This window comes from Tympanuchus pallidicinctus, unplaced genomic scaffold (genome assembly GCF_026119805.1).
Source record: "Tympanuchus pallidicinctus isolate F22 unplaced genomic scaffold, pur_lepc_1.0 scaffold15, whole genome shotgun sequence".
Lineage (NCBI taxonomy): Eukaryota > Metazoa > Chordata > Aves > Galliformes > Phasianidae > Tympanuchus > Tympanuchus pallidicinctus.
Genome location: NW_026294669.1, coordinates 9,859,249 through 9,887,234, shown reverse-complemented (window position 1 = coordinate 9,887,234; position 27,986 = coordinate 9,859,249). Strand labels below are relative to the sequence as shown.

Sequence of the window (27,986 nt, the reverse complement as noted above, 5' to 3'; positions counted from 1 at the left end):
AACACAATAGCAGCTACAATATATATTTATATTTGCTCTATCTTAACAGCACTTGCATATTGCATTGTTTGGTTTCAAGTGTTTTAATTATTCATTAAAGAAACTCTTTTCTTTTCATAAGCTGCCTTTATGGACACATGCAATGTAATTCAAGAAAAAGTAATTCAAGCAGAAAGAACTTTAAGCCCAGGGGATGAGGGAAGCACAACTGCTGATTTGCCTCACGTGGTGACATTTGTGTTTTAAGATATTTTATTCAAGATTTTTACACCATTTTTTGCCGTCTGTCATTGCTTTAGGCCTATTTGTTAAAGAGACCAGAAAACAAGTTACCTGCTTACGGAATTTCATCCAGGTGCAAGTTATGGGTGCTGTTCCTACCACTTTGGCAAACAATTCCACTGATTCACCAGCACGGACTTTTCTGTCTTCTGGGAACTGAGTAATCTGAGGGGGAGTAGCTGATAAAAACAAAACAAAAAAATCACCACCAATCCCTTCATGTTACTATACTTTCTATTGTTCTTAAAATTCAAAACACATTTCTCTCTCAGCTCAACAGTTTCAGAGCCGCATCTGAAACATGGATTGGCACACACCTGTTGTTTGCAATGGAACAACGTTGTAAACATTATTTCTTCCACTGAAGAAAAGCAATAGCAATGTACACATCAGAATTTTGCTCATACAAGACCAACATACAGAAATACAAAGGCCAAAGCTGCTAAAACTGTTCACCAGTTCCAAACAAACAGTGCACTAAATATGCTGTAGGATTCTCCTTCACTTTGCAGTTTTGAAAAGGGGTCCCTTCCAGCCTCATCTCAGTTGCATATGCTGGCAGTGTCTGCAAACTTGCTTCATAATAACAGCACTCAGAAAATCTAAAACTTGGTAGCTGCCTTTGACCATCTGTGTTCAGTGGCCAGGTGAGCTTCATGTGGGACATCTATTACACAGGCACAGAAGGAAATCATTTTTGATTTTTCAGCTTCTCAGGGGTGTGTGCTTATGCAGATTTGGCATCCTGTGATACATAGAAAAAACCTCTAACTGAAGGCTAAGCTGTGTTGTGGATATTCAGAAGGGTTGGAGTTACAGTGCTGACAAGCTATAGAATTTTGCTGTAGTTTATTCAATAGTAGCAGTTATTTTTGTATCGTGATTTAAATTTTAGCCAAATGTAATCTTGTGAACAAGCTTGTAAAACAGGCTTGGGTTTCCGTTTTTCTCCTCACAGAACATAATACCCACCATTTAATCACATAAGCACAAGAAATTCTGCAGGTAAACAGCTGTACTTAGAAGTGCATTGACCAATCTTTAAAACTGTAATGGTTTATTATTAATTCCTACAGGATGATGCATGCAAATGATTACCTGCTTTTGGAGGAGTCTTTGGAGCTGGTTTCTTCTTCACTGTTGCTTCACCTAATTATATTTTAAAAAAAAAAAAAGTTAATTAAAAGTTTTGAGTTTTGGAAGAAGTAGAATAACTGTAAAGCTTCTATTCATAGTGATGCTTTGTACTTGGAAACCTTTTATGTTCTTGTAGCATATTAAACTAATAAAATTAAAATACTTAAAAAAACACTAATTTTTCTGAGTGATCCTCAGAATATCCACAGTTGAAACTAGAACTTTTTAAAAGAGTAAATTCATCTGCTACGCATTCTCCACCCATTCTCCACCACACTCCATTTCTCATAGCAGATTAACAGGGGTGAAGACACCAGTCCAAGATCCACTTCATACTGAATTTCTGCTAAAATTTCTAGCATCATCAATGCTGAACAAACTCAGTTAAAGTTATACAGTGAATACCACATGCTACTTCTTATGCTCCGTGTGAGCTAGCAAAGAAACATGTACTGGCAGTAAAGACTCATATCAGTTCCTCTGCCACATCTTCTTCCTCAGGTAGGGACAACTTTTGCTAATATTCACAATGAAAGAGTCATGTGCCCCAACATCTGACACCTCTGTATTACATATTGGGAAGACAATGTTCTAGAAAATTGTGAATGGTAAGTAAAAAAACAACTGAGAAGAAAAAAAGGTAAAAAAAGACTATTTACCATTTCTCAGAAAAAAAGAAAGTATTTAGAGGCTACTTGAATTATGAGGGAGCAGATAAAAAGGAGACAGAAGTGGTTTTAAATGTGGCATGCATGTTACGTTCACAGACAAGTAATGTTTTGCACGATAGAAACATAAAGAGGTTCAAAAGGACAGATTCATAAGAGTTACATCTAGTGCTGGCCATTAAATGTAACGGAATGGAATGCCTTCAAACCACTGAATTCCAGAAATGGAGGAAATAATTCCTTGTAAAGCACTCTCTTTTTACCCACTAAGAGACTGTCAGACCCTTAGATTAGGTGTCTCTGCTCTGAGAGGATATTTCTTCTTTTCTTGTGCTCAGGTAGGCAGCTTGATTGAACCAGTCTGGCTACTAACATGTTATTTTCTGCAGTAGAGGCAGTATCGGCCTTGTGCTTTTGAATATCTGGCAGCATCTCTATATGTGCATAGTGACAGCCATAACACTCTCAAAAGGTTTGACTTGGTTCATTGTTAAAGATATTTTGAATTCAGAAGACACTGAGCAGCAAAACAAACAAACAAACAAACCCAAACCCCCCACAAACAAACAAAACCTCACAACCCTCCCACCAAACCAACAGAGATTTTTACTTCAACTTCCTTTGCTACTAGCTGTGCATGATACTCAGGCAATGTGTCACCTGAGACCCTGAGAATAAGGAGCCATGAGATGTGAATTCACTGTGGGAATCTAATGTTACAGATCGAGCCATGGGCAGTTGTGTGAATATTGATTTAATTTTTAAAGTCACAACTGATTTACTATAGGTTTTTAAACAACCAAATGCTTTCATAAAAAAATAATGGTTTACCGGTCAACACCAGTGTTGGTTCAGTTCATTCTGCAGAATATTTCATTGTACAGTGAAGTTGTTTTCACTTTCTTCTTAGAATCTATTCTATTGCATAGCTATTTTCTCTCTTAGTATACATATACTTAGCTTCTATGTGCTCCATCTGTATTGTTTTTACTCAAAGCAGATGAGATACAATAATGAAGAGGTAGGATATTCTTGCAGTGCTTATGGCTGAATCAAAAAAGAATTGGATCTCCCTCAAGGAGGCCCTTCATCAGTGACAGTTCAACAGCACTAATTAAAGGTTTTGATTAAGACTTTTGTAGATTTTTTCCTGTCATAACAGGACCATGTCTACCATGTGGGTTTAACTCTTTTTAAACAGAGGCATTCAAAGAGCTCTATTGTTAATTAAAGGGACCTCATGACTTGTTGGGTCATCAACGGACTGAGATATCCCCTGGCTACTCTAGTAACAGCAAAAATATTTCCAGCTTTCCTATCCAACTTCTATGAGCAAAAGCAAAAAGTGGTATTTTTGAAACAGCTCTCCTCTTTGTCATTGCATTTTCACGCCTGGAGCTGAAACTCATTTATTTCAAACTGTAGTCACAGTTATGTAGATGAAACTACTTCTGTGATCAGGTGCCACTTGGAAGGGCTGCAGAATCTGGCCTGTTGTCTGCTGTTAAACATCACCATTAGTGAAAATATACCATTAGTTATGCATTGGATGCACAATCTTATGCAAAATAACTCACTGATATAATTTAATAATACATAATTTTTTGGTGCTGCATTTGATATCAGATTCTCTCCTCTTCTCTAAACTTAGGGAGAAATAGCTGCTGGGTTATAAGAGTTATAAGGAGTTCTAATAGTAGTTAAAGTAATGACATGAATTTGATTACTTCCACAATCCATTAAGCCTGATATGAACAAAGAACACCAGTGATGAGGAAGAAGTAAATGCCATCTTGGGTTGTATCTACAACAGCTATTTTTCAGAAATGTCACTGCAGACAAATAGGAGAAAAATCATTTTCCTTAATCTAGCATGATATTCACTTGGTTGTTGCAAGTGTCAGGCAAGTTCTGGTGGGGTGATTTCATTCTCCAAATTCTTGTGTTTCACTCTAACTCTTGATATCTCAAGAATTTTTTTCACTTGGCTGACACTGTCCTTCGCTGCCTTTGCACAATACATACACAGAATGACTGTCTATATACTCAGATACTTCTCTAACTTTCCCCAGTCCATCATCAGCCACTCCCATTCCCTCACCCACCAATCAATTAAGGCACTGCTTTTTACATGAAAATACAAGACTTTTCTTAATTTTCAGTTTTTACCCATGAGGACATAACATTCGCTTAACTGAGGATATACAGACTGTCACTGGATTTCATCAAACCATACAGACTGCAAAGGGTTGCTGGAAGGTCTGGCTGAATATCCTGTTTTGCAGACACAAATAGCGCCGAGCAGAAATGCAAGGCAGGGGCAGTGTGGCAGGGAATGAGCAGAAAGATACGTCTCTGCATCCTTGAAGCTGACTTTTTTGGCAGATGATGCACACTCTACTGTTTTTAAACCATCCTTAAGAATCGCAGCTCATCTCATGCATCTTTTTGAAAGCAGCTTTTGTTTCAAAAGCTGCTGGAGACATGAAAAAATCTAATAAGATTAATCAAAGTTGACGAGGTCAAATGATTGTTTTCATTAAAATATTTGAGCCTCTTGGAAATGTTAGTGTAAGTCTGCTTCTGCTGCTTTTTCAGTAAAAAAGACCTTTTCTCTCTTTTGATATTTACATTGAAACAGGCTGAAGCTGAAAACCAGCCTGGAAAAAAAAAAAAAAGGACATAATATTCCCTCCTGAAACGAATCTGCCTTCTAGAAACGACTTAATGTAAACATCACAAGGCTGGTATTTACATAACTTTATAGCCAGGTTTGCCTCTTAGAGAGCTTGTGTCTGGGGGCACATACACTAAAAAAGGGAAAGATTCCATACAGGCCGATAGCTGTGGGACATTTGGTTGTGAAGTTCTTTGCCCTGATGTTGAATTCATGAGAGCAGATATGTTCGGAAGCCTCTTTCTTTTCTGTTTTCCTTTTTTGGAATTTTACTAAAAATAAGCATAGCCCTCCCCTGAAATGGCTCTCTGTACAACTTGCTTTCATAAAGCAGAAGTAGAACTCTGTTACAGTCTGAAAAAACAGCAGTACTCAAGATAGCATTTCCAACCAGTCCATAATTTCTGTTTTCCTTTAGGAACAAGTCTAAAGTTATGTGCACATCTTCTGTACTGATGGATTTCTGCTAGTAAATAAGCACAGTAAACACCTAACTCTGTTGAACATAAGGAGAAAAACGGTGTAACCTCTTCCTGACCAGACATCAGAGTACGACACAAAGGAAACAGTTTTTGTCTCCTCTAACCATTTCTGGTGCTAGAAGGCATGAAGCGACTGAGACCTAGAAGTACAGAAGAGTAAAATCCTCACAGTTAAGGCAATGACTTATTGCATTCTGTCCTTGCTTCCCTCGCAGACTTCCTCGTTGGTATAAAAACTTATTACAGGTATTACAGAGAACAGGTAAGCTGAGATAAGAGAAAGATGATGGCTAAAACTGCACTAAAACAAAACACACTTATTAATGCATTCATGAGCCTGTACTAATTGCTCCAGAGAAAATCAACAGTGACAATGTACCAGGACCAGTAGCCTAAAAATTTCATGGTTTGAAAGCTTAATTCCACTTGATTGCTTCTCAAGAAGCAAATTCCTAGTTCTGTTTCCAAATAAACATTGAATACCTAAATGCAATGAAATAGAGAGGAACTCTTAAATGAAATTAAATTTGATGACATGAGGAAATTAAAGAACTAAATGCCATACAAGTCACTTTTTTTTCAGTTTGCAAGTTTCAGCAGTTTTTAATGGCTTTTATTTTTCTCATTAGAAACAACCAACATTTTGTTGCAACATCCCAAATTTAGTTTCTAAAACACGCAGTGTCCTCTAACTGAAAAAAGAATCTAGCCTTCTCCATGAGAAAAAAATAATCCAAGAAATTTTCACTCTTGCATTTCAGGCAAGAGAGAGCTAGCACACCCAAAGCTTCAGCAATGCAGAATAGTACCCTCAAAGTTACTTAATATTTAAAACAGCTCAGCTAGAGGAAGAAACAATTCCATCACAGTTTGTCAGCAAAGTGCTTGAGCAGTTTCTGCAGTTAAAGTGCAGAAGAAGTCCAACATCAAATGGTGCTTACTATCAAAGATGTGTGAGTTCCACTGCAACTGGGAGCAAGAGAATGTCAGCTGCTTGAATATAGATTCCATTTTTGGTATTTCTCATATTGGTTAAGGACATCTAGCAGTAGATGCTAAAAGGCAGTGCACAGTTGTGTACAATCAGCAGCCTAGACTTGGTCACTAGCCTGCTATCCAGCCTGCTAGGAAGGAAAAAGACTGTAAGGCCGTTTGGACATTCAGGAGCTCTGAATTATTTTAGTGAGACAAGTTAGACATTCTGTGCCTTTGTACCTTAATTCAGTCAGTGGATGTAGGCCCCTCTTTTAGAAGAGAAACTTTGGTGAATATTTTACAACATGCCACAGATCTGCCATTTGTCATCAGTGACATAACTGGGAATTTATGGTATGTGGCACCTCCTCAGTTCAAAGCCATGTTGCAAAAACTATCTCATTTTTCTCTGCATAAGACAATCATAAGATAATCAATACACATTTTTGTCTTCTTTGGTCAACGTACAGCTATGTAGGATAGATCATATGAAAAACACATGGAAAATACTGTTCTGTGCCAATATTAACTCAGAAGATGTCAGAGTGGTGTGAGCTATAAAGTAACCTGGCAGAGAATCAAAATGCGTACTGGGCCAGCAGTACTGGACTGGGCTTCATGGAGAACAACAAATTAGTGTTTCTCCAATTGCAGTCTTCGTAAGTACAGTTGCTGAATTTTCTTTTCACCTACGAAGGCAACCAAACTTCACAGTCACCACTGCACTGTTGTTTCACATAGCTTTGTTGTGAAGACTTATGCCACAGTTAGTCACCCTCAGATCCGAATCCTGAGAAATGCATTCACCACCTCTCATAGAAAAAGAGATTGATTTTTCCTTGAAAAAGTTCAGCTAGAGACTTCTCTGGCAGTGAAATTCATATTGCTCCAACACACTAAATAGAGATCTAGATACTTTGTATTCACTGTGCAGAGAACTTGGTTCTTGCAGCAGTCAGGAGTACCATGGACCTTATGATAAAGGAACAGGCTGAGGGAACTGGTTTGAATAGCCTCATTGAAGACTAAATGCATCTCAGAAGGTTCTAGGGACCAAAGAGGGCAGCAGTAGCACAGCTGCCAGAACACATCTGCTCCACAGTTGAGTCTCATTTCTGCAATTAAGAGAATTTTCTGACCTGATTAGTTGCTTCCTTAGCAACAAAGTTCTTCTCTTAGAGGTAGGCAAGTTTTATACTAAGGAGAAAACAATCTGACATGATAGTAAAATTTTAAAACATCTTATATTCCTCAGTGCCATTTTTCATATTCTATTGAAAGAACAGAAATCAACCAAAAATTCATCAAGCTTAAATATTTAATGTGCCATTTTCTTACGATAGCGTTTGCAGATTTGGATCCTCTGACAAGATTGTTTATTGAAAAGCAGATAACAGAACTGTGTGCTAATCACTTGGGCCAATGACACACAATTTTTCCATGGTGATTAAAAAGCTTAGAACCTACCCCATCCCCAACTCCACAGCAATGAATATGTAATATGACAAGGAGTCCTGTCCAGCATATTAATATTTATGATGCTCTTTTCCAGAAATGCCATTTTTCGACCTGAATTCAAGTACCAACAGTGCTGGGAAATCGGATCTGGTAGATAACAAAGCAGTCCTTCCAGAGGATTCAATCTGGACAGTGTCACTGACGACATTTTATTAACAACTGTCAGCAGGAGAATGCATTACTACTAAACCAAAAATGTGCGTTATTACTTCACCAAAATTGTTTGACATGAAAGCAGACAGATTTTATGCAGTGGCTTATATAAAAGATAGATATCAGCAAGATCCCAAATACTGCTAAATAATCCATCTAGGGCCCCTTCACTTGGAGGTGTTACTTCTCTGATGTAACTTTATTTTTGACTGATCAGAAAAATTTATGCTTGTGCAATAAAATGTGTGCTGGGAACACCCTTCAATGCATGTGCTTTAAGTATGAGAATGGCAGGTTTAACAAGTGTGTTACTCTGGAATCCAGGATTTCCTGTTAGGTTTTCATATTACTGATTATGACAAGTGGCATTTGCCACCTCTTACTATTTACAGAGAGTAGTGCTGTGAATTAGATCTTCAAAAAATAGTGGGCATTTCTTTCCAAACACTTTGATCCAATGCTTAGACTTGGGATGGTTATTTTTTGAAGCATCAAAATCAGTTCTTTTCTTGGTAGCAATTCCTGGGATGCAGTTTCTTCCTATTATAGTACAGTCAATGAGGCAGCAACAATTTTCACAGTGAGAAAATGTCTACAGATTAATAAGCCAATAACATTCATTTTCTTTCAGAAAGAGAAGCATTTTGACCTTCACTGTCAGGAACTAAAAGTTAATTAATATCCGTAGGATTTCCTGAAGGTTCCTACCAGGGCAAAAATCTTGGAATCTCTTATAAGATATCCAAAAGGAGGAAACGTTGACATAGATGCTCACCATATGAAATTTGACTTTTATTTTCTTACAGAAAATAGACAATGTGGAATATTTTTCCTGAGAAGGATTTCTGAAGATGTCATAGAGTGTACAGCTTCTATACCCATACAGTATATACTGCTGTGACTTCATAGAATTCAATCTTATAAATCCAGGAAGAATACATAAAGCAAACCATTTACAGATTTGTGAAGTGGACCCTGAATTTAATGGCATGTCATTTCTGAATTCAACCAGAAATGGCATTTCTTGCTCTTTTCCATGCTTGGCACAGGAGATCAGTGCTGTTCATCATTTTACACATTTTACCATATTCCTTTTCAGTAATATATTTTAAAACTAAACATTCTCAGTCTATTTAATCTCTGCTATGTAATGTCTTTATTTCTCCAAAATCTATTCAAAGAAACAGGTGGGAGGTTTAGAACTGAAACAGTTAGTCAAAATACAGATTTTATTCAGTGGCAGTGCTAGGATATCTTTCCTTGCTATTTCTTCCATGTAATTCCTTCCATTTTACTTGCCATTAGGACTGGTGATGAGTTGATGTGGCAACAAAGACTAGAAGAGCACTTAGTAAAAATTTATCTGCTTATTAGATTGTGATTTCTTTTGGAAAGAACGGGCAAAGATGTACAAATAACTGAATTGTTATGCCCACTCTCTTTCAGATAAGGAACGTCTCTATATCTGAAAGGGATTTCAGTTCATATTGAAAATATGAAGTATACTGGATCAGTTTTGTATATTTTGCTCATTTCAGGCAGTCTTCCAGAGACTGAGGATGAGATGTTAGAAAATACCCATGGAATCTCTGCAACCAAATCCTTTTAAAAGTAAATATGCATCTTTTTTATTTTTTATTTTTAAGTTTTCCAAAAACTCTTGCAAAGGCCAACATTCTCTCTGGTTTTCTCAATGTTTTCAGTGCAACAGGAAAGATGCTTTAAAGGCATTTTGAAAAAAGGAATTCTTAAGAACAACAGTCACCATTATTTCGATGTTCCCATTGACTTCCCATTTATTACTAAATCCAGAATTACAAACTTCTGTTTTACTCCTCCTATCCAATTTCCACCCACAGCAAGACAAGCAGTGATTCTACTAGGATGTGGATCAGGGCATTATCCACGTATTTAGATTTAATTCCTACTCACACTTTCTCCCAGGGAAGCTGCAATTGATAACACTGCTGGAAGGATGAGAAGAAACTGCGGGGAGTGGCTGATTGAGATTGTACAAGTGTCTATAAGTAGCTGACAGGAAGGTGCAAAGAAGATGAAGCCAGGCTCTTATCAGTGGTGCACAGGGGCTGGACAAGAGGCATGGGGCACAAATTGGAAAACAAGTTCCCTCTGACCATCAGGAAGCACTTCTGTGCAGTGCATATGATGGAGCACTGACACAGGTTGCCCAGAGATGTTGTGAAGTCTCCTCCTTGGAGAGCTTCAAAAGCCCCCTAGGCAGGGCCCTGGGCACTCTGCTCTGGGTGTCCCTGCTTGTGCAGAAGTTGGACCAGATGGACCCAGAGGTCTCTTCCAACTTCAACCTTTCTGAGATTCTGTGAAATGTATGTGCATACAAAACACTATTCAAAACACTATCCTGTGAAGCTTTGAATGGCTTTAGAATTCCTTTCTTTCATATCTAAATTAAAAAAAAAAAAAAAAGGCTGTGCTTAATTCCTATAATTTACAGCATTTCAAGCTCAGGTACAGAGGTGGAGCATGTTTGGAGCATGTTGGTGTGATCCTTCACACACTCCTAAATGACATGTAGAAGGGAAAAGTTGTAAAGCTCAGCAAGCAACTAAGAAACAGCTTAAGGGCACAGCTATACGTAAGACAACAATTCCAGAAGCACAGTTATTACCTGTGATCATCAACAAATACAAAACTGCACTGAATCCTGACTGCTACTAAATAAAGCAGAAAATGCTCCATGCTGGAAAATCACATTATAAAGTTTTGTTTTTTTTTTATTTTGAGAGGAGAACACAGCAGGATTAAGTATTTCATTTTCCATTAGAATTCTGTCTTTATGTCTTTTTTAGAACTCACATTGACATCTGAGATAGACATTTCCATACTATGAGCACTCATATCAAAAGCAGTAGTAGAAATTTCTTATTCAAAAAAATATCATGTTACAAGATGATTCAGCAAAGATACCCTACCTACGATGGTAAGACAATATACTGTCTACCCCGGATGCAACATGACTGCAGGCAAACCACTTGAGAATTTCTCTGCTCTTTGGTAGGCAGCCAAAAAGAAATCTGTGTCATAAGTTTATTGCATCATTATAAAAAACTGAGAACTGAGTGGGCTGGATCTGAACTCATGGTTTTACCTCTTACTTCTAATCCCCACAAGACAGAAACACACTTCATAAGCCTTATGTGCAGAGGGTAAAGGAGCAGAACAAACTCCTAATACTACGCCTGCAAACAGAAGTGTATGACTGTGGAATCCCAAAGCACTCGTTTGTTTCCAGTGAGAAGGAAATAATTAAAATCTCTGTCACTTACTGCTTTCTGTTGACAGCACAGGGGGAAGTGTGGTCTTAGGCTTCTTGGTCTTTTTCTCAGCAACCTTTGCGGCCTTTGTGGATGAGGCATCTACAATGAAAACAAATAATAAAATACAAATTCTATTTAAAAAAACAATAATGAAAGAGCTGTCTGTTTTTATATTTCTACAGGGTTAGAGGAAATCACTGGCCTTTATTTTTTTCAAGCAAGCTTTTCTGCACAAACTTGCTGAAGAATGTCACATTCCTAAATAAAGAGGGAGCAGACAGGGAGAATCCCTGGATGGGAGCAATTGCACTGAGAGCCTGAGAGAACAGCTAAAAAAAGAGGCACCATCAAAGCTAGTGGGCCCATTTTGACTCAACAGAACTAAGCACAATTTGCATAAAATTGCTTTAGACATGGCAGGGAAACAGGGAATCCAAGGCATCTTTGAAGCATTATTTCACCCTAAAGAATCTCTTTCATATCATTCTTCTATTCCATTATCTATGTGAACTCTATAGACTAGCACGCTTTGAAAATCAGCATTTCCCCTGTATGTTCCCATACGATATAGACACACGAGTAGAAGATGCAAATGTTTTTCACGAAGGTTATCCCACACAGCGCATTTCAGGTAACAAATTCTAATGAGCATCACTTGTTAGACTGCTTGATCTCAACATTTCTTTTCAGAAGAAAGATCTCAATTCAGAATTCTGACTGCAGCAATAGCTCTATCAGCTTATAGCTTTCAAATATTCACCTTTCAAATTATTTGTACAGGAGATGGCTGTTCAAAATTTTGTTTCTGCAGAAAAGGTAGCATAAACTTTATGGAAGCACCCATTTGAGTCATCTAGGTACTGGAGCGTGAAAACTGTGTTCTCTAAAAAATTAATGGAGAAAGACAGAATCTCCTACCAAACAATTAAGAGAAGGCTGTGCTAGGTTTGAATCCAGACACTTAAGATTTTACAGATTTGTCCCATAACTATTTTGATTATTAAACTCAAATATTCCTCAGACATAATTTGAGTCCATGGGAACAAAATAGATATAATGAAATTAAACATTATTTCTGGAATCTAAACATCATCATCTGGGAAGCTGACAGCGCACTGAGTGGAAAGGAGCAATCTGAGTTGTTGTTTTAGATCACAATTCTAATTTAAAAAAAACCTGCTATCCTTCCCCTCTGCCAGTCATGGACATGGACTATCCAGTGGCATTCCCTTGTTAGCAAATTATCCATCTTCTAAACTTGGCATGCACAAGTGATTGAGCTGCTAATTAATTTATATTTCCTCCCTTTCACTGGAAAAAACAAAGGACTGAAAAGAAGTGAGAAGCCATAAGTAGTAGAGTTGAGACAGAACAGTAGCCAGGCTTCCACTCTGAATTCTTATGTTTTTAAAGAATGCATATAGCTCACAATCAAGTCCAGCTCTACAATCCTTGTGAAATACAGAGTGCAGCAGGAGAATATAGATTATTCCACAAAGCAAAGAGAGTCCTTGGGTCTGTATTGTCTCTGCTCGCGCTCCTTTATGGAACTCACCCAACTTCTGTATAGACTGAAAAGCTGAGAGAAGAAGTGGGCAGAGATACTTTTTGTGTATGTGGTTCATAAAGGCTGGTACTGGGAAAGAAAGGGAGGGAAGGATGAAATTAAAGAGGATTTTTCTGTATCCAGGAAACTACTTACCTTCCACAAGCACTTTGCAAACACATTCTGCTTTTCCTGCTGCATTCTCTGCTATGCATTTGTATTCTCCCCCATCTTCAGGCATGACCTTCTCAATGGTTAGTGAACAAAGTGTCCCTAATACAATAGAAAGAGAGTCCAAATAAGAGAGACATCATGATGCAGTCCACAAAATGAACAGAATGCATGAAACCAACCAATCCTTTCCTAAAGTTGATATTAACAGATAGAAAAAGATGTGTTGGCCTTAATAATTTAACATCAGAGTCAGAACTTCATTAATGCTGAAATAAAATAAAACCACATGGACACACATCACTGTTCCCCAAGATTCTCAAAGCTGTCTCTGCAGCACTGACGAGGTTAATGGATAATGGTAGAGAAGACTCAGAGCAGAATCTCTGCTAATGTTCTTTGTCTTACAGCAGGGGAAAGGACTCCTCACTTTTTTATTTCTCAAAAATGCTAGCAGTGCAAATATCTAAAGAAGAGGATGTCCATAAACTGTCTGTAATATTTTGATTCAGCCTTATCTCTAGCACTCTCACAAGCATCCATGTTTGAAAGTAGAATGTTAGCTTGCTGGCCAAGTTTAAAAATGGAACTGAGAGCCATTTTCCTCTCCCTGAATTCATCAAAGAATGATCATCTGATATTGTAAAACATTTGTTAAAAAGTCCAACATAAAATCAGCAATCGAATTTGTCATTGCAACAAACTCATTCCATTTGAAACTAAAAAGCAGCATCTGACTTCAATGGGTATGTAGAAACAGGATGCGACATAAGCTCGGTAGTTACCAAAGGGAGTCTGGTATGACCCAAGGGAAATACATTTCCTCTTAAAAAATAAAACTCTGTGAACCAAAACAGAAGATGTTCCCACTGGTTGGAGACAAGGAAAGAGAACTGTGGTTCACCTAATTCCTTACGTTCACTTGCATTACTTGAAACAACTATGTGCTTTGCTTCCCAAGGAAAACCTCACTTAAAACACTTTCAGCTTCCAAATATTCCTCTTAAGTGTTGTCTTTCTTTCTCCTTCCTTACTGGAAAGCCTGACCTGTGCCCTAAACACAGCCTGAGACATTGTGCACTTCAGACAATGTTGTTCTCTTGCCCACAATGCCTCCACCTTCTATTTATTTCAGCCACAGTAGTACCTTCTCTTTTTTTCTCCATTTACCTTCCTTGGCTCTCCTAATTGATGGATGGAGTGTAAAGATTATCTTTCTTAGACCTTTTCTAAGAGCCTGGAGACACAGGGAAATTTCCCAGCATCTGTTGTCAATTTCCATCTTTCTTTCTACATTAACTGGAGGCTACCTTCTACTTTTCAGAGTGCCTGATCTCAGGCTCCCCATCACCTCTATCACTTGTAATGAGGGAGACGGCATTAGAAAAACATTGGGAGCTTAATGGCTCCTCTTGGAGACTACATCGCAGCTCTGATGTGGCAATTACGCTTTTGGTACCCAGACTTTTCCTCATTGTAAAGCTGGATAATATAATATAATTCAAAGCAAATCTTTTGAAAGATTTTCTAACCATTCTCCATAAATTTGCTTTGCCAGACATACAATGGGTTGGAAAAAATTGAATGTTTCCCTCCTCCTCATTCTCCACAAAATCAAGAAGCTTTAAATAATGCCAATTTTCCCCCTGAGAAACAATGTGAAAACTCTCAGGAGCACTGACCCCTCACTCACAGGGCTATGTTCAGCCAACCACAGCATGAAGAGAAAAGCCATGTGCCTTCCCTGAGTCAGCTCATCTTCATGAGTTAGGCTGAGCCAAAAATGTCACGAGCTGCAGCTCTGTTCCAAATGCGGGAGAGACATTAGAAAAGTATTCTTTCAGGCATCTAGCAAATATAAATTCAGGTGGCTCTTCTGCTTAGAGAAAATTGGAGGGGAAATGAATGATAACTTGCAGTCTAAGAATTTGCATAAATCTATATGATATGCTTAGAAAAGGTCATATATTATAACCCAAAAATGCTCTTGCCAAAAAACAGAGACTGTAAAGCAATGATGTGTGATGGAGAACTCACTTGTATGCATTCATATTGTTACACTGTTGTCCATACAGCATGCTGCAGCTATGTAAGTTCATGTCTTACAAGAAACACTTCCTGATGCAGAAACACAACAGAAAAGTCTCCAGCCTAACAATAAGTCATTCTTCACTGTTACAGTAAAATCTCGAATTTTGGGATTTTCTCATGGTAATCCTCTACTTGCTATGTGCATTCAGCACTCTGTTAGCTGTGCTTTTAGAACCCAGTATTGGCCAGGCCAGGCAGCAAGGTCTGATCAAAGCTGCCTTTGGCTTACTCCACTAAAAAGCGAGTCCTTAAGAAATACTTCAGTCTTGCCTACTGCAAAAGAATATTTATTTGTCTTTAATTTGAATTAAGTCATTTAGTGAATAGGAGAAACCCAATTTTTCAAGGGCTGCCTTTGTCTCCTGACTTCAACATCCCTGCAGCAATAATCTGAATCCTGTTTCCCTTCACTTCAGCATACTCCCCAGAAATCACCTGGGAACAGCACATACAAAGTACATTGGGAGTGTTGGGCATGTTTCTACCACTGGATGTAATGGTCGCATTCTGCTCTCAGTAGAGGAGGGACATGAGATAATTTGGGTTATTCTCCTTTATTTAGCTACTAGCATTAGAATCTATGAACTACCCAAGCAGTGTGAAATTGGCCAAAGATCCAACGAGGTATTAGCCAGTCTGGCACAGGGAAACAAGGGGAGGCAGAGAGAGAACAGAATTGGCTGTAGAAATCTTTTCTTAGAAAACTACAAAAAAACAAATGAACAAACAAACCAAGCAACCAACCAAAAAAGCACAACCACTAACAACAAAAAATAAAAGCAACAAATTGGCAGAACTTGATGAGATCTAATAAGGATAGGAAACTCTCCAGAAGTCCAATGTTCCATGATCCTACAGCAGGGTTCCTGAGGCTAGAGGGACAAATGTCTTTTGATTAAATATTTGGTATTTCCTCTGAAAAAACTCCTTATGGCCTGAAATGAGCACATTTTCTCATAACTGTAAGAAAACTCAAAGGTTACTGCAGTTGGAATTCTGAATGCTGGCACTTCACAAACTCCAGTCAACTAAAAAAATTTGCAATCAGTTTTTTCCCAGTAGCCCTCCACTTTATTTTTTTTTTTTTTTAGGAACCAGTTCACTGACAGACTTTAAAACACTATCAAAAACTGTGGGGTTACATCTTGGATCTTCCAGTTAACAGAACTGATGAAGCTGTAGATAGACCTTAGCAAGCTTACAACTTACTGGAGACTCTGGCTCATATACTTAAAGCCTCGCATTCTGAGCTATTAAAGGATTTTCTGACTTGCTCAGAAATAGTACAAACCAGTTTAAAATATCTCTAGGCTTCTACATTCTTTCCATGATACACTGCAGAAAATGAACTTCAGATATAAAACAAATATACAAACCAACAAAAAACAGCTCCTGCATCTAATTCCCAGCTCTGGCATCTAGATAGCTTAAGTCCTGACTCCTGTCTCTAATACAAACTGGAGTTACTTTGACCTTCTCACTTGTATCGCATAGGACAAAGAGGACTATAGAGTTTTTAGTAATATTATTAAACACTAGGCCGTAATAAATTATGTCTAAGAGTCACAATAAATTTATTGAAGAACTCTTTGGTTCACTGCTGTTAATTTTGTAATGAATTGATTTTTTTTAAATTTTCTAATTAATTTTAAAGTTAATTTTCTAATAAATCCTGCACTAACTGTGCAGGAAAGTGCAAATATGTGCTACTGCCCCAGCCATGTTTAAAAAGGGCAAGTGGATTTACCTGGAAAGGACTGACTACAATCAGAATGACAGCAGGCAAAGTAGTAAAAAAAACTCACCAGAGTTTCAGAGATGAAAAATGGTTAAATATAATTATTGGTAAGTGATAGAGTTCAAACTATGTGAAAAACCTATTTTTGTTATTCATGAGACTGCACACTTAACTGCAAAATATATGTGTGAGATTAATCATTACTGAAATATGTGTTATCTCACATTTCTGTTAGTAATTAATACTATTTTAATACATTGAAAGCATTCACAGAATCACAGAATTGTAGGGGTTTTAAGGGACCTCCAGACATCATCTAGTCCAATCCACCCCTGCTAAAGCAGGTTCCCTAGAGTAGGTCACACAAGAAAGTGTCCAGATCAGTTTTGAATATCTCCACAGAAGGAGACTCCACCACTTCTTGTGCAGCCTGTTCCAGTGCTCTCAAACTCCAGAGTAGTGCTCCAAACTCTCAAAGTAAGGAAGCTTTTCCTCACATTTGTATGTAACTTCCTGTGTTTGAATTTGTGCTCATTGTCCCTTGTCCTGTTGCTGAAGACTATTGAAAAGAGCCTGCCCCATACACTTGACTCCCATTCATTAGATACTTACAAACATTGAGAAGATACCACTTTGGTCTTTTCTGCAGGCTGAACATTCCCAGCTTGCTCAGCCTTTCCCTACAGGGGAGATGCTCCAGGTCCCTAACCATCTTTGTGGCTCTCTACTGGACTCCCTCTAGACATTCCCTGTCTTTTTTGAACTGGCGAGCCCAGAACTGGATGCAGTTCTCCAGATGTGGTCTCACCAAGGCAGACTAGAGGGGAAGTAGAAGGATCACCTCCCTCAATCTGCTGGACACACTCTTCTTAATGTACACATTAATGCACTACCTGCAAGTGCAGGTAGAGTTAGAGCTGCCAAAATAATGAACCTGGGGAAAGCTGACAATAAGAGATCATCACTTTTTGGTGGACTTCCTCTGTGACCAGACTGTAGGACCAAAGCTATTCAATATTTTAATCTGTGATGTACAATTAGATCTACATTAAATGTCGAAAAGCTTACAGATGTCAAGACAGTTGGAAATGGAAAGAGAAAGAGAAAATAGAGCACACCTCACAGACAAGCTAATTTTCAATCTGAGTCTATTCACTCAAAGGAAGTGGGGTTTAAGACAGAGAAATAACAAGTAATACAGCTTAAGACACTGAAATGACAAGCAACAAGGGATGCTCTATTTTGGGTATTTAAAGGTTTAACACAGAAGTAACAAATATGAGCTCCACTACACAGTAGAAAGAGGACCAGTTATCTCCAGCAAATACAGCAATGGGAAGATGACCTCTATCTCACTGATGCTGAAATATGGTTCTGCTACCTGTTTCTTTCATAGGGCAATAAACCAACACACAACAATGAAGAGGAGCATTAAAAAGACAAAAACAAAACACAATACAAACCAACACAAAATCACCAAACAAAACTCCACTGAGTTCTAGATAAAGTGCATTACTGGGAGAAAGCTAATAGGAGCTTGACTCATGAAGTCTGAGAAGAATAAAAGAAATTGGCAGAAGTGTCTTTATTACAGAATCAAAGCCATTACATCAAGCATAAATGGGCTCTTTAGCCTATCAAAGAAAGGAAACCAATATCTGGAACCAGAAAACACATACATTCAAATATGTAAACAGACAATTCTTTGTTTCTAGATCTAAAACCAAAACACTTAGAATAAGTATCCACTGCAGTAAATTGCCAGAGATTATAGCCAATTCATCTCTTCTGCTATATTTCAGTCTACACAATATGTCTTCCTAAAAGAAGGAAGCTTCAGAAAAAAATTAGAGTATAGAAAGAAATATTGTGGCACGGAGCTGCAACAGAACTAATGCTCAGGCAACTGCCCTAGACATAAACTTTTTGAAGAAGCCTTTTAAGCTGCAGATTCCAATTACTTTCAGCAGTACACAGAAATGTGTTAATTGCACACCAAATTCATGCTCACCACTAATTAAAACATCCAAAAAGCCATGGCAGATCCTAGCTAGAATGGCACCGACAAGAGCAACTGATAGGAAGACAAGAGATATATTAAGTCACGAGAAAGTTGTTAAGGCATTACTACTAACAGGATTACCGACTCTTTATGCTGCCAAGACACTGAGCAATTAAAAATTGCAGCATCTAACATAAAGCAGTACAAACTGGGCATTTTCTAAGCTACAGTGCTTCTGCCATCCATGCCTATATTAAGTAGTTTTTCCTCAATTTATACAGTCACGTGACACAAAGGCAAACAAGCATAGCAAGGTGACTCAGCAAAATGGAAAGTTTGCTAGTTTGTATTTATATTCACTTGTTCATCTCAAATCTCTAGTCTAGAAAGAATGCCAGCTCCCAAAGCCCTTTCCCTTTCGTGTTCTAAACCTGTTCTTTAACCGTGTAAAAAATTTCAATCCAGATTTTCCTACCCAAAAGTCACATTAGGACACTAGCACAGGACACTACTCTGGCAAGTACCATGCAAATCTAAAACAAAATGGGTTCTGCTCTGAGGAGTTCACCGTGTGAGGAAGTTTGTTGTTCTGCTCTGTCCTTATAAGTCTAACTCCAACGTAGTGTTTGCTACAGCCTTCTTAAAATCTTTTTTTTTTTTTCCTTCCAAATAAAAAGCCTCCCCATAGCCTCAAACAAAGACATTCTCTCATATCAAAAGCAACTAGCACTTAACCATCTAACCTGCCCATATATATGCATGAAGCTCCAAGTTATGAGCATGCTCCTTTGTTTGTTTGTGACCATTCATTTTGAGATTTCACAGGCAAAAAAAACCCACCAACAATAACATTAGTGCTTATCCCAGAAAGAGAATAAACACTCCAACAAATATTTAAAAGAAGAAAAATATAAAATCATCTTACTTAATTCCTACCATCTCAGACAAGTCGGTGAAAGAAAAATGGTGCAAGAGCTCAACTTCTTCATAAAAGAAGATACTTTAAGCAACAAATCACTCCATGCCAACCAGTCAACAGTATACTAATGGGGGAATTATTAGAAGAAATGGGGTAACTAATGAACTGAAAAGTACTGATTTATATTATTTGGAAGGGAAATGAGCAAGTATTTATAACAAAAATGCAAACTGTAAGGACTGAGATTGTTCTTTGATATGCTGTGACTGAAACATTCAGTATTATGCTGTCTAGATTATGATTTCTAATTGCTAGTGTAAATTTTATCCTGGAATAATGAGTACATTGCAAACTCTAGATTAATTACTATATTACGAAACATATGCTACACAGTATGCTTGAAGATGAGACTTTTTTGGAGCAGAATGCATTTTTTTCACTCTCTGAAAACCTTAACAATCAGTGATTATTCTAAGCCCAGTGTTTGTATTTTGGGTTCTGATGGCAAAGAAGTAGGCCAACATCCCCCGCTTTTCTTGTTCACCAATGGCTAAAATGCCTTGAATGAGGACTTTAGTGTCAGCCTGATCAAGCCCAGAGATGTGAAAAAGTTTTATTAACAGGTAAATGGCCTTAGTATCAGATAGGAACTAAGTGCCAGGGAAAGTTAGCACATAAATGGTGTAGTTAGTTTGCCTTTCCAGTTATCTTGTTACACACAAGCACATTTTTAAGTCTGCTCTTCTTGGCCAAATGTCACTTGTTTTATCAAGTGTTTCTGAAACCAAATTTCATGCATTTATATTTACAATATATTTGTTACCAGGAAATCACTAAACTGACTACACAGACTTCATGGGGGGGGGGGGGGGGGGGGGGGGATTGGAGATTCATGATTCTTGAGGTCCATTCCAACCCTGGCCATTCTGTGATTTTGTGATTCATCTGTGATACTCCTCTGGAAAATATACATATGTCATTTTCCATACATGAGAGCTAGTAGAGACCATGAAACATCACAGCAGCACAGCAAAAAAACCCCAGCTGAAATAGCTGAGAACACACACATTCCCACTTTCACAATGGATTTTGGTGTGGAACACAAGAGCACTGAGAACATACACAAGAAAAAAAAAATTGCTTTGGATGATTTAAGCCCATTAATTTCAACTAGGTCCATTTGCTCTAAATTTCCCTCTTTCTCCAGAGACTCAACCCTCTTTCAGCTGAGGATGCTGCAGAGGATTATCTGCTGAGCCCATTAAATGCTGCTCCAGGGTTGGCCAAAGGCATTGTTACTGCAGGATATAACACCTGCAGGCCTGACCAATCTGCCTTTGGGCAAAAGACAGAATACTGGCACTGGGTTGCTGTGCACTACATCCAGTTTTATTGTTGCTCTCTCTATTTAAAGCTCTTCCAAATACTTTCTGTAACACTAATCCATATGGAGCGTTTCTCTATCAAGCTATACTTCCTGATATTCATCCTGAAGTTGTTATTTCACAATCCTAATCTGTAGTTGTAATTATTCCCTCTCCTCTCTTAGTTTATTCAACTACTTACACGCTCCTAATTATAGGAAAAAAAGAAAATCAACTTGTAATAAAACTGAAACTGACTTTAAGTATCATGCATACCTATTTAATTACATATGATAGTAGTATAATAATGCAGGTAAGCCATAAGGACAGTTTCTTCACTGGGAAGTTCCCTGCAAAAAAAACCTGTTCTGAAATAATGGGTTCCTCATCCAATGGTGACCTTCACTCTTCACCTCAGTGGAAAACATGCTGAGGTGGGACATCCTGACAAAGTGCCAGCTCTGTGATGTTATATAAATCAAGAGAGTCACCCAGTCTACACAACTAGGTGGAACATGCCACATACCCAGCCCAGGCAAGTGGATGTTTTCTGACCTCCCTTCAGGATATTTTCTAGTCCAACCCCCTGCTCAGGCAGAGCCAGCTAAGAGGTTGTCCAGAATCATTTCTAGACAATTTCTGAATACCTCCAAGGAGGGAGAATCTGTAACCTCTCTGGTCAACCATAGTACCATTTCATAAAACAAATATGAGCTGTGGGATTGCAACAGTCCATTACTCAGCTTCTCTCAGTCAAGAAAACAACTTTCTGCATTACCTCAATACCAAAGATCTGACACTCCAAGAGACTCCCCCATGGCTCATGGGATAAATTGATCCTTTATAAGCTAACTGGAATCCCTCTAGCAGAGATGCTGTCTTGTGTACACTGAGAGGAGATGTGATCTTTGAGATACATAATTTCATTTTGAACAGCTCCAAGAAAACTCCTGAAATCTTGCTATTTGTACTTCTTCCCATGTAAGGGTGATGAAAATATAGTTTCCCACCTTCCTGATCCTGTCAGTGATTTTCATAAGTCTGGTGTTTTCTCCACTCAACTTCTTCTCATAAGATGAGATTACCCCTATTCCTGTAGGTCCCCTCTTGTGAAAATAGTCATGTGCTCACAAACAGAAGTCTCACACTACTTTAGGCATGTACAGACACAGTGCACCTGTTATCATTTCCTTCTCCCCATCTTCTTAGTTTATCTCCTTAATATTATACTCAGATATTATTACTATGTTTTCTTCTATCTGAATACAATATTTTTTCTGCCTATATCCACTTAAAGAACTCCTCATGCTTCAGTGCTTGGCTCACTGAGTGATAAACCACTGTCCATGTTCATTTGATTCTCATTTAATAGTATTGAAAATACTCTGGATTAAATGAATGATTCACAATTTTGAGTATAGATCCCATGTGAAACTCTGATTCTTATTTTAAGCGTGAACTTTGTTAATATAATGTACAGGATAATGTTCGTCTCCATATAATTTGCTGTGTGTTTTATGAAACAAATGTGAAGTAATGAAAATTTTCTGTATTGTCAGTAATCTTTCCTATTTTTGTCCCAATGAAAATATATTTTGTCTAGATACAATATTAAATTTCATACAGAAATAATCCAATGAGTTTGGTTATCCAGAATGTGGCATATAAAAAATGACTCAATTTGACAACAGTAAGTATTCTCTGAGGACTTCTACCAAATCCTCTACTGTCCTGAAATTAATTAAAAGTCATCATGCCAATGATGGACAAGTACTTGAGTGTCTTTAAAGACAACAAAAGCATGTATCTTATTTACTGCCCTCTGACAGGGCATTAAACACACTGGAAATCAACTCTCAAATCTGATGTAGAGTATATAACTCAAAGATGTAGTAGTTTCCTTCTATAACACAATCTCTCTTCGTTTCTTAATGCAATAAAAGCCTAAAATATTAAATATACAAAAGAATTAAATCACAATTTGTGAAACAGCAATAATATTATTTTGCTTCCAGCATTCTAAATCTTTAAAGTTTAACTAAAATAAATGTAATATACCAGCATCTTAAACAGTGTTAGCACTGTAACCAACATTTAGAACTGCAAGAAGTACAACTTTATAAAAATTACATCTGCAGACTGTTAAAGGAGAATCTGTAAGAAACGTCAAACAATACTGTTCCTTGTATACTTCACTGAAATAACATAAAAGTTGCATCTGGAATCAGTTACTGGCACAGGACTTAAATAAAGTATTGCATTACATTTAACAAGCTAAATATTATTAATCATGAGTCAGATAGAGTGCCACCCAGCTGGCTTGTAATTCAATTAATTTACCTTCTTGGGAGATGACAATGGACTTGGATGATTTGATGACTTTGCTGTCTAGACTCCAGGTGACAGATGCAGGGGGATCGGAAGAAATTCGACACTGTAAGACCAATTTTTCACCATCTGCTACTTTAGCATCCTGAAGCTTCTCTGTAAAGGATGGTGCTGTTCCTTTGCTTTGTGGTGGTGTTGGTTTGCTTGCTGCTGGTTTGTTTTCAGCTTTTTTCCCAATTATCCCTCCATCCACCACTGCACACCCATGTTCACATTTCCTGTCATTCTTCTCTTCTTTTTTCACTAGTGGTTTGGGAGCAGGTGCTTCAGAATTGGGGGTGGCATTCTGTGCTTCAGAACCGGCACGGGCATTTGGTGCTGGGGTGCCAGCGCTGCCATTCTCTGCAGGGGGCTTCTTCTTTGCGCCCAGCACAGATCTGAAATCTGTAACTGCTGGTTTAGGAGGTGGCGCCTTCTCTGGCAGTGGGGTTTTTGGGGTGCCTTTCTTGGCCAGCACAGAGCGGAAGTCCACCTGCTGAGGAGCATGAACTTTCCTTTCTTCCTCTGACAAGGTCTTGGGTTTGACCTGCCGCTGCAGGTTTGCTCGGAAGTCCATTTGCTCGGCTGGGATTTCTTTCAGATCCTCCTCAGAAAAACTTTTGGTGCTGACTTTCTTGCCTAAAATGTCACGGAAATCAAGCTGTTCAGCTTCCTGCTGCCTCAGGCTCTCCTCTGTATGTTCCCGAGTTTCCACTCGCCTCTTCAGTACACCTCGGACGTCTTCCTGCTCTTCCTCAGCTGCTCTGGTTTCACTGCTGCTCTTTTTGAAGCCACTTGTTCTACCAAATGTTAGTGCACCATGATTTCCACCATCTCTTCTCTCTCCAGAGCTGGCTGATTCCCTCCCACTACGATCGAAAAAGAAAGGAAAGAGACAGCCAGGAAAGGGGCTGGTTTAAAAATGTCAGAGAACAATCTCAGTGCAGGAACAAAATGTGTTTATAGAAGGGGAGGTTGATTAGAGGAGCACACTCCATTAGTTTATTGCATCAATGATGACTTCAGGAGCCATATAAGGGCACAAACAAAAAAGATCTTCTCTACTCTGGCATGGTAAAATGTGCTTAGCCTGTATGATGAAAACAATTTGTTGGGTCACATTTGGGGATTAGGTTGAACAGCAGCCAGCCTGGGTCTGTAAGGGCAGAGAATTAACAGAGCAAAAAATAGAACCCACCCATGCAAGTCCCTGGGAAAAATACTCACTCTCTGCGCATTTCTGCTCTGGAAGCTGAACTCTCTCGCAGCATCAGAGACACCTGGCAGCTGCATTCTCCAACTTGGTTCCTAAAATGTTTAAGCAAAATCACAAAAGCTGAGGTTTCTCCCTACAAAACTTTCCTCAGCTCAGTGACTAAAACAGCTCAAAGCCTGTGTGGCATTTGTAGTGGTTGAGTGAGTGAATTTGGTCTCATTTTACTCAGAGCCCAGCTATCTCAAATATCTTTTCCCGATCTGTTGCTGTCTACACTGGGAACAGCATACTTTCTGAAGAAAAATCAAAGCAATTTACAGAATGAAACAGCTGAAGATAAACATGCTAAAGGAAAACAAACACAAAAGCTGGGAAATTGAGGCAGAGGAGGGGGCTATTTTGTAAAGTTGAAACTTTTTCCAACTCTGCCCATTGTTTATTTATTCAAGCCCAAGCTCTTAAGTTTCCTAATGTTAAGATATTAAAAGCAGGGTTTCATTTTCTTCCCTCCCCCACAGCACAACCAATCAGCAAATCCCATCTACATGGATTGCTCCAGCCTGGGCATGTTTATATTAAAAAACATAAAAGTGTCACCATATATGGTGCTGAGTACTTATTCTTCCTTTTGCAGAGGAATACCACGGATGCCTTTTGAAAAGGGCTCCCATTAAAGAATTCATTAAAACACTCCCGCTACCCCCTCTGCACACTTCCTCCCACAGCTTTATATCATTCTTCCAGTCCCAAACAGCTCTTCTCCATTTAACACAGGAGATGCCAAAAGCAAATTTTATCTCCTCTAGGCACTGCTTCCCTCAAATACTATTAAGAACCTCCGATGTACTCCTTTAAATTGATTGAAGACTAGCAGAGATATCTTCCGTACATGAAAACGCTTTTGTGCTTTCCAGTTTAAGCTTGCAAACTCCTGGATGATTTTTGAAAACAAAAACAGTTTTTGTTGCTGAAAGTATTTCCTGGGCATGGACAAAAATTATGTGAACTGGGGAGAGAAAGGAAAGAGGCAGCTTTTTTTCCCCAACGCTGCTCTTTCAAAAAGTTCTTGCTAGATTAGAACACCTTTAAGTCAGATTTGCCCTAAAGTTTAAAACGTAGAGCTAGGAGTATCTTTCAGTTAGTTTCCCATAAATTGTATTGTCTGATGTGTTTTTAAATAGCACATGGGAATACATTCCTAGATATGGTTCTGTTTGTGTGACTAAGTTACAATTCAACTCAGTTGCAACTTGCAATGGAGTCATGTAGTAGGTAACATCATTAACACAAATGCAGCAAAAAGTTGCTTTTGTAACAGCAATTAGTTCAATCACCTTTTCAGATGGATTTCCATTGCTCTCTTTTGTTTTAGATAATGAAATAGGGATCAGCACAGTGTAGAAATAAAACCTTTCACACCAACAAGAAATGGCAGAGGTTGGCTGAAGTTACTGAATACAAATCTTGAGTTTGTGTCTGACTCATCATGTGATCTCAGGTAGAATCCTGCTTCCAGTGAAACCAAAAGGAGTTTAGTTTCTGATTTTAGAGAAGGAACACCATTTTTTTTTCCTGTGAATTCCGTTGCAGAATCTAAAAAAGTGAAGTTACTGACACTGAGCAACTTGGAGATCACAAGATGGAAAAAGAGAAACAAGCTAAGGAAAATTATGGACTGGGATGATTTAAATGCAAAATTCAATCAAGAATATTTCTGGAAGCTTTGTAAATATTTTTTCATTTACGCAGTTTCATAATGTAAGTGAGGCAAGACACGTAGGGAAAGTTAGGAAAATAAGTAGAGTTTTGCAGTATACAAGCACTACTTCAAGTCTTTCAGGTCTCTGCTGTTTTGAGTCTTGGCAACAACATCACTTCTGGAACATGAGGTTCTCTGTGTTGGGCTTTTATCAACAAAACCCTAGACAAAGGCAAACCTCAGTGGTTCTGTTGTTGTGGAATAATATAAGACATGGATAAAAGCTAAGCTTAGAAGTTATGCTGCAAACATTTGTCTGAAAGTGTTGAATTGTGCAGGATTGTTCTGTATAATGCTCATGCACATGATCTAAGAAAACAAAACAAAACAAGACAAAAAGAAAAACAACAGCACCAAAAAAAAAAAAAAAAAAAAAAAAGCCAAAACAAAAACAAAGAGTCCCAGCTGCAAAGCCTGAAGCAATTTTAAAAATAGCTCCCTGTCCTATTGTAGGATCAGTTTTCCCTGGAATGGCTTTTATGTTCAAAATATCTTGAAATATTAGTTTCTTGGCAGAATCTACTCAAATATTTTCAATGAAATGAACCTTAGATGAGACTTATTGTTCATGTATTCCTAGGAATCGCTCTGGAAGAAGAGGAAAAAAATGCACTGCTAATTACAACGTGGGGACATGTTGGGAATTCCAACTGGCCTATGCAGTGTGAAACAAGTATCGCAGAGCAAATTACATCTTTAAAGATTGAACTGACAATGATAAATAAGTTGATTACTAGCCATAGCTGGTGCTTCAGTACAAATACCTGTAAAGCTTCAGCATGAAGTTTTGCAACTCTTCTGTGAGTTAGTTCAAGAGAAATATACTTTAGAGCACACTGAAGTTTTCATCCTAAAGAAAGCAACTGATCTACTGGATCACAAATTTAGTGGATGTAGTATAGAGCTGCTTTATTGGCTTTAATATGGATCCACTGATTTACCTCTCTTGAGGGTGCTTACAGCTGAAACACTAGTCATTTTATTTGCATTTTGCAACATTCAGTGGGAGAATGGAATAGGTAGAAGTTATGGCTTCCTTTTCTAAAAGTAGACAATGTGTTAAGAGCAGAGAACAAGGTTTGCAAACTCTATGCTACACAGAACTATATTTACTGTGGCGTAATGAAAGGTAATCTTACAACTGCTTTCTATATAACCTGAACTGGTGAGTATTTGAGATACTAGTGATTAATAAGATGAATGTTTACATCTGATTTTAATCACAGTATCAAAATCTCTAAATAAGGTTAATCAATACTAACCAAACTTTTATGGCAGATGGTGAGAAGAGAAATACTCAGCTTCTAAGAAGACAAAGGTTAACAAAGCAGATGATTTTCTTAAGAAACTACAGGAGGATTTCTGAGATCTTGTGCTGACTCTACCATTACAGAGATGAAGGCTTTGCTCTCAGCCCACTACTTCCAATTTCTTTGCTTGCCTTTGCACTTAAGACATATATATCAATTGAAAGAAGCACACTGGGATAATAGGATCCTAATGCTGGTATCACTGGAAGGATGCAATGCAGAGGAGGAGAAAAAGATGCCTGTGATTTTCTAAATTAAAATTTGATTTTTCTTTCCCATTTCAGTTGTGATGGTTTCATGGAGACTCTGACTGAT

General features: G+C 38.1%; 1 protein-coding gene across 2 annotated transcripts in view; it reads right to left on the bottom strand.

Annotated features, from left to right (window-relative positions):
• Window positions 1-27,986, bottom strand: part of MYLK (myosin light chain kinase) — a 176,553-nt gene that overhangs the window by 42,724 nt on the left and 105,843 nt on the right. For both annotated transcript variants that reach the window (XM_052674486.1, XM_052674487.1), the window contains 6 exons: window positions 24,614-24,694; window positions 23,360-24,255; window positions 12,891-13,007; window positions 11,198-11,287; window positions 1,381-1,431; window positions 334-461 (listed from right to left, as the gene is read on the bottom strand). In XM_052674486.1, coding sequence (XP_052530446.1) covers window positions 334-461; window positions 1,381-1,431; window positions 11,198-11,287; window positions 12,891-13,007; window positions 23,360-24,255; window positions 24,614-24,694 — 1,363 coding nt within the window. The remainder of the gene's footprint in view (window positions 1-333; window positions 462-1,380; window positions 1,432-11,197; window positions 11,288-12,890; window positions 13,008-23,359; window positions 24,256-24,613; window positions 24,695-27,986) is intronic.